This window comes from Dunckerocampus dactyliophorus, chromosome 19 (genome assembly GCF_027744805.1).
Source record: "Dunckerocampus dactyliophorus isolate RoL2022-P2 chromosome 19, RoL_Ddac_1.1, whole genome shotgun sequence".
Lineage (NCBI taxonomy): Eukaryota > Metazoa > Chordata > Actinopteri > Syngnathiformes > Syngnathidae > Dunckerocampus > Dunckerocampus dactyliophorus.
Window position 1 is genome coordinate 796736 of NC_072837.1, and position 7826 is coordinate 804561.

Below are 7826 nucleotides of genomic sequence, written 5' to 3' on the forward strand. Positions count from 1 at the left end.
CGTGATGGTGGTGCCAGGGGGCCCCTCTCGCCACTTTCTGGGGAGTGATTAAAGGCGGCGTCGCCCCGGCAACGCAGCTTCATTAAGGCACATCAGGTGGCAGCCCGGCCTGAAAGTGGGGCAGGAACCAGTCTGGGTCACAATGCAGCAGCTTAGTGTTCCATCTTGTCTAATAATGATTTAAAAATGTATTACATTTTTATCTATTTGTGTGCGGCTTATGCAAAAACTACCTCACTTCTGCCGATTTTTAGATGCATAGTTGATATATATTAGACATGTGTGGTTGTGTAACGTGCACTGTTGCCACCTGCAGGACTGGAGTGGAACATCATCCCCATCAACGTGTGCGTGAGTCCAAATGACAAGCAGGCTGTGTGTGTTTTTACCTCCAGCGTTGTTTCGTTGACGTGTGGGTTGTAGATTTCTACGTCTGCGAGCATTTTTGCTGCAGGTTGGGACTGAGGATGCAGGATTTTGGCAGTCGTCTACTTTGTAATGCGCATGAGCGCCACCTGCAGGACTGGAGTGGAACATTATCAAGCCCAACATTGGGGAGGACAACTTTACAGTCAGGCTCTGCTTTTTGGGTTTGTTCATGTGTTCATCTGTCTGCAGGACTGTGGTGGAAGACCGGTGCCAAAGTCACCACCACGAATGAACTACTTAGCTTCACGAGAAGACTAGTGGCTCAAAGGCAAAGCAAAAGCAAAATGACATTTTGGTGCAAATCCACTCGAGGCTCTGTCATGGCTGATGTTGCAGTCTACTTGCAATGGGGCCAAGTGGGGCAGTGACCCACCAGCAGTTGGTCCTTGGCAGGGGTCCGGCCTCTACTGTGGGCTTTTATTTCGCTGTGCTTTTCAGAGAACATTCGAGCACAAAGTCTGCTCAGTCTCCACTACATCCCATAATCCCTGCAGCCCGATTGGATCGGCAGGGTCGGACCGGTTAGCAGAACGCGTTAGCTGCTGTGAAAGCGTTGCTGTCACGCGTTGATTGCATCACCAAGCAAGCAAGCAAGTCACGGTGCATCATCAGTGCCGTTAAAGTGTTGCTTTTATTGACTAATGCCGATGCTCTCCTCCCCCAGGCCATGGACCTTTACTACCACAATGAGTCAGACCCGGACAGCTACTGTTGCCAAGGCGACAACGGTAGGTCTTAAATAAGACTCTTGTTGTTTTTGCTTCCTGCTCCCTTCTTTCACCATTCATGCTGTTCTCCGGACGTCTGGAAGCGGCGTGGCATCAGGGGGTGTTCACTGTGATGCTACAGTGTCGATACAAGTGGATCGGACTCTACATCGATGCCGTCGCTGTTTGATGTTACTTTTTTAGTTTTGTCCCGTCCAACCATCGGGGCAGCTAGCGTTGTTGACCTAAATGCCCTTCCTTACATGCTCAACACATTTGCTCTGCCGGGGAGAAGCGTAAGATACGCTTCCCCTCTTATGTAGATTTCATTTGACTTTATTTGACGTTTATTGTTCTGCAAATACTGAGCGGCCGGACCGGAGCGGGGGGGATAGAAAAGAAGAGAAAAGCAGAGGGAGGGGGGAGTGCGGGGACGAGAGGGGGAGAATACAGAGAGAGACGACAACAACAACAATTGCAAGGACAACAAGAACACAAGAGAAACAGAGAGGACGACATCAGCAAAAGTCCAGATGATATCAGCAGCCACAGTGATACTACTCTCGTTATTAGTGGTAATAGCAGTCAGGGAAATATTCACATGATAGAATAAGTGTTCATTATTCACTGACGACTGTGAAAACAGCTTTTTTTCTGCACAAAAGCAGCATTCATTACCTTTTTATGAGAGATGAGATTATTTTCGTGGAGTTTTTCATTGAAGTGTGCCAGTGCCGGTTCTTAAACAGAGGCTGAAAGGTGCATTAAAAAAGGAAAAATGTACACATTGTGTGCAAAAACGATGCCTTTTTGTTTTGTGCCATGGAGACGAGTCATTGAAATCCTTGACTGAAATAAAGTAAATGATAACAAAGTCACGCATTCTCCAATGTCAAATCAAATCCACAGCAAAGCGTCATAAAGGTCGCAGGCCAACGGCAGCAATGACGTTTGGTGCGTACTTCCCACGCGGTTCAAGAAGAGATCCATCATCCGAACGCCGCCGTGTGTGGTGGCGGTTGTGAGTGCGCCTCGCTCGCCGGCGGTGAACGCTAACCAGGGGGTGTGTGGTGTGTTGCTGTGGATAGCGACGGAGAAACGATGGAGGAAGTAAGCGCTGCTGTTGGCGTGTTAAGGTTGGCAGCGAAGTTTAAAAAGAGCATCAGGCTCTTTGTCAAGATGCTGCTTGCGCGATAACGCCTTCACGCGCTTGTCGCTTGTCGCGTGCGGCTACACCGAGTTTCGGTACGCATTCCTTAGCGCTGTCTCGCTGTCTTGCTGCCTTGCAAACCCGAGTGGTTCAGAGATGTGTCGCTCGCCTCATCCCAGTATTTGCTTCCCAGTCTCACAGTAATTATTGGCATAATGGTTCTGGCAAAACATAGCGATGACACCAGTGGAGCTTTATTGGTGGCGCTGCATTCCAGCAGGTTGTGGTAGATGGGGCGTCCAGTGGGGGCCACGTGGCGGACAATGAAAGGATGCAACGTTGATGTTTTGTAACGAGTGCTAAGAAGCTCCACGGTATAGATTTAAGACAAAAGTGCATCTCAGCTTTGTATCAGCTTCCCTCTTTGCTGTTTTTTGCTGTTGTTTGTTCAATTCATTCTTCAAATGTTTCAACTTTCTTTGTAAATAATCAGACATGTTCGTCCCGTAAGATTAGGACTTTATTCCCAAAGCATTTGGATTTTATTGGACTTTTCCCCCCAGCTAATTTTAGTACTACAAATGGATTTGGTTTTGTTTCTTTCTCATAATATGACAACTTTAAAAAAGTGTCATATTTCAACTCCATGCTATTTTTCCTCTTAATGTTGTCAGCTTATTCTTGTAAAATTGCCACTTTTTTCTGTTCAAATGCAACTTTTTTCTCTTTATATTTTGACTTTATTGTTACGTTTTTTCCCGCAACTATTTCAACGTTGTTCTGGAGAGGTTCTTCTCGTAATTAGGACGACATTGCCAGAATACTTGGACTTTTCTGGATGTAACATTATGACTTTAAAAAATAATGTTCCTATTTCAGCTTTATGCTACTAAAATGCTGTCATTACGACGTTATTCTTGTAAAATTAGGTTTTTTTCTCATGAGAATACGACTTTTTCTCTCAGTATTTGGACTTTATTCTGGTCAAATTACAGCTGTTTTTCCATTCCTGCTGATTTTTTACTTTTACTTTTTTAACTATTTCAACTTTCTTCTTGTAATGATGACTTTATTGCCATAACATTCTGACTTCATTCTTTTTCTACAGCCTCATTTTCCCAAAATAACAACTTTATTCATTATTATTTGTTTTTCATAATATTATGACTTCTTTTAAATGTCAGCTCTATGCTACTAAGGTACGTTGCTTTTCCAGTGTTATTCTTGTAAAATGATGCCTTTTTCTCATTAATTGCAACTTTCTTTCTTAGAATCTTTTGACTTTATTCTTGTAAAATTACAGCTGACTTTTCCATTTTTGCCGTTTTTGGGTTTTTTTACGGGCTGCACTTTGAACACCCCTGCTGTAAATGATACAGAGGGCAAACTGTCGGGACACGCTGACCTTTTTGGCTCTGCTCCGAGATGTTTGCCAGCCGTCCAAGCATCAGCCTCCAGCCAGCAACACTGACAGCAGCTCAACTATCTTTATTTGCGTTTGTGTGTCACTGTTTGACGTAGAAAAGCATGAAAGGACGTCTTTCTCACGCGTCTTTGTTTTACATTCACAAACTAAGCTAGCATGTGCTTCTTTGTGATTTAGCATAGCTGGTGTGTTATTCAAACACACTCATGCACACACAAGAACCATTCATTTCACTCTTGCAACACACTCATTTGTCATTTGAGTGCACGCTGGAAAGTTTTAGAGTACCAAAACAAAAACCCCAACCCTGGCTGGGCACTTTGTTCCCTACAGTGCACTTGGCACTATGTTACATACAGTGCACTTGGCACTATGTTCCCTACAGTGCACTTGGCATTATGTTACATACAGTGCACTTGGCATTATGTTCCCTACAGTGCACTTGGCATTATGTTACATACAGTGCACTTGGCACTTTGTTCCCTACAGTGCACTTGGCACTATGTTACATACAGTGCACTTGGCATTATGTTACATACAGTGCACTTGGCATTATGTTCCCTACAGTGCACTTGGCACTATGTTACATACAGTGCACTTGGCACTATGTTCCCTACAGTGCACTTGGCACTATGTTCCCTACAGTGCACTTGGCATTATGTTACATACAGTGCACTTGGCATTATGTTCCCTACAGTGCACTTGGCACTATGTTCCCTACAGTGCACTTGGCACTATGTTACATACAGTGCACTTGGCACTATGTTCCCTACAGTGCACTTGGCATTATGTTACATACAGTGCACTTGGCATTATGTTCCCTACAGTGCACTTGGCATTATGTTACATACAGTGCACTTGGCACTATGTTACATACAGTGCACTTGGCACTTTGTTCCCTACATTGCACTTGGCACTATGTTACATACAGTGCACTTGGCACTTTGTTCCCTACATTGCACTTGGCATTATGTTCCCTACAGTGCACTTGGCACTATGTTACATACAGTGCACTTGGCATTATGTTACATACAGTGCACTTGGCATTATGTTCCCTACAGTGCACTTGGCATTATGTTACATACAGTGCACTTGGCATTATGTTCCCTACAGTGCACTTGGCACTATGTTGCATGCAGTGCACTTGGCATTATGTTCACTACAGTGCACTTAGCTCTACCCCCTACTATAAATGTAGAACATATATCTTTATAAATATGTATTTATGTACCTGGTACATGTGTACCATGCAAGCTGTAAGTGGACATGATCTATCTCTTCCTATAAAACATATAACACGTATATCACATCTAAGGGCTAAACTTTGCAACTACTATACCAAATACTCATGATTAGTATTTCACATTCAAAGTGTACAGGTGATCAAAGTAGTTGATATCGTTCTAATCGTTGGCAAGTCAATTCAACATGGCAATAAAGATAATGACACATCATTCCTCAATAGTTGTGTACATCAGCTGAGTAGCATGGAAGTGAAAATAGCTACGTAGCGTTCATTAGACACACGCTTCATGTGTTACGTCCAGCTAGCATTTGCTAGCAAACATTCCCCATATCCAAGACATGAACGTTTTCCACTTCATCATGAAATAATAGTTCAGGAACGGGAAGAGTAGAAAAACACACATTTCTACAGTGGACTTCCTCAAACAATTCACTTTTGAAATACTGAACTAGCCGCTGCACGCGGACGTAGACTTTAGTTCTAGATATCGCCATCTTACCGCTCACTTTAGCCATAAAGTTGCATCTCTGCGTGTCGTTTCGCACGCGACTTCCACCGTTGCCGCGGGGGATCTTAATGTCAGCCGACTGATGTCATGTGACGTCTACAAAGTGACGCTTATGCCGTCGACCCAACGTACCTTAGCGATTGACGTCTTAAGGGAATGAAATGGGCCCAGAGGGTACTTTTACTTGTGACAGTGTAGCTAGATTACAGTTTTGTGAAAAGAAACTAGAGTGGAAGTCCTTTGGGTTTATTAGTGTGGACGTTGTGGGAAGTAAGTGTCCATAAAGTTGGAGTGGACCCTCAGTTCATCAGCTATGAAAGTATTGAGGAACTGCAAGTTTGTTTTGCTTTTTATTTGGCTTCTTGGCCTTAGCAAAAAGTTGTCCAGCGTGTCGTTGTTAACTTGTTTATGTTGTGTGACCATGAAACAAGCTATTTTTAAAAACCCCATGATTTCCTAAGTGGATTGTTTTGCTTGTAGCCCTAGAGTTAGCTCACCTGTGCGGACCTGCCCTGAACAAAACACACACCTACACAGTTGACAATACTACATCAGCCACCAACACGCCCAATTTGGCCAAGGAAGAACGTCTCAACATGTTTTTGGACAAACGCACTCGCCCATGTTGCGTGTGTAGGATAGCAAACATTGGCCGGGCTCATGAGGCCACTTGGACCAGGTTCCCCCGATGGCGCCCAAGTTGCTTTTATCACAGCAAGCACACATTGGCGACGCACTAGGAGTCCGAATTAAGCCAGGCTGAGACTCCGTGAATAGGCGAGTGTTTTTTACGTAACGCCATCCGCCTTCTCGCCACCAAAGCTCATCGGCATTCACGGCCCGACAGCTCGGATCAAGCGCACCGTCCCCGGCAGACAGACTGGTACGGTGGACAAAAGACGGATGCATGAAAGTGTGCCATACTGGGAAAAAAGGGTGTTTCTACTATGATGCTAATATCCGCTGCTTGGCCCGGCCCGGCCCGGCCCGGCCCGGCCCGGCCTCCCTTCCTGCTCTCACCAAGCAGCATCCCAAAGTGCATGTGAGTCACACAGGTCCCGCTCTTGGCATCCGTCATATTGCCGCCAGTGTCTTACATAACACGCTCGTCTCACACGCACAAAGCCAATAAGTATGTACTTTTGGAAGAACCCACGTGGGAGAACACAGGAGACGACCTGTCATTAACTTCTTCTCCTGGTCTCCCAGCGTGATGGGGCGGACTTAAACCAAAATGTTTACAACATTCTATTGGCCGTCTGCGTCTGCACAGCAGCAGTTAGCAGGAAGATGAAAACAACCCTGCAAGAATGGAAACATTTGCAGTCATTTACAAATTATTAAGCAAAAAAAGTTGTAATCTACAGAGAAAAAGATATTTTTACAAGAATAAAATATAATATTTGGAGTCATTCCAGTAGCAAAACGTTGAAATATTAAAGAAGAAAATCTAATGAGAAAAAAGAGTGAATTTTATGAGAATAAAGTCATGAGTAGAAATTCTATTATTTTACTCGCATACATTTCTAATATTCAAGTAGAAATATGATGTTTTTTTAGTTGTAATATTATGACAAACAAACAAAACAAAGAAGAAAGATGTTGTTTTTGGAAAACCACTTTGGGGAAAAAGTTCTAATGTTCTGAGAATGAAGTCCAAATATTACAGGAATAAGGTCATCATCACAACAAGAACATCGACACGAAAGTTGAAACATTCGGGAAATGAAACATTAACAAAGCAAAACATGCACCATCCAGCGAGAATAATGTGCAAACATTATTTCTGAAAATAAAGTTGTAGCTTTCTGAGGAGAAAGCTCGAACATCAAAGCAGAACTAAAAGTGTTCTTTTGGTTAAGTTGTCATCTTATGACAACAAACAAAACAAAGAATGAAGTCATTTTTGTAAAATTAGGTTGGGGAAAAAGTCGTAACGATGCTACAAGAATAACGTCCAAATGTTATGGGAATAAAGTCATCATTACGGGAAGAAAGTTGAAGTATTTGGAAAAGAAAAAAACACAACAGCAAAAAATGGAGAAAAAAAAGCAAGAGTGAAGTTCATCTGAATCATGAGAAAGTGAAGTGAAAAAGAGCGTGTTTCACAATGATACTGTTTCAGGGACTACAAAACAGGTGAACAATTGAAAGTCATCCCTACAGGAGGACTTACTACCTCCTCTGTCTGCATAAAAACACTGTGGTACTACACCCTCGTCAACATCGGTTAACAGCATTCAGTCATTTGTTGCTCCACAAGTGGCAAGAAAAAGGCAATGAGCAGTGGAAGAGAGACACAGCATCTTAACACGTTTTCCTCAGGGAAGCTGCAGCCTTGTCAAGCTTTAGAGCGGCGC

The 7826-nt window shown here is 43.4% G+C and overlaps 1 protein-coding gene across 2 annotated transcripts in view; it reads left to right on the forward strand.

Moving 5' to 3' along the window:
* sgk1 (serum/glucocorticoid regulated kinase 1) overlaps positions 1-7826 on the forward strand; it is a 36043-nt gene that overhangs the window by 19236 nt on the left and 8981 nt on the right. For both annotated transcript variants that reach the window (XM_054762261.1, XM_054762262.1), the window contains one exon: positions 1094-1157. In XM_054762261.1, coding sequence (XP_054618236.1) covers positions 1094-1157 — 64 coding nt within the window. The remainder of the gene's footprint in view (positions 1-1093; positions 1158-7826) is intronic.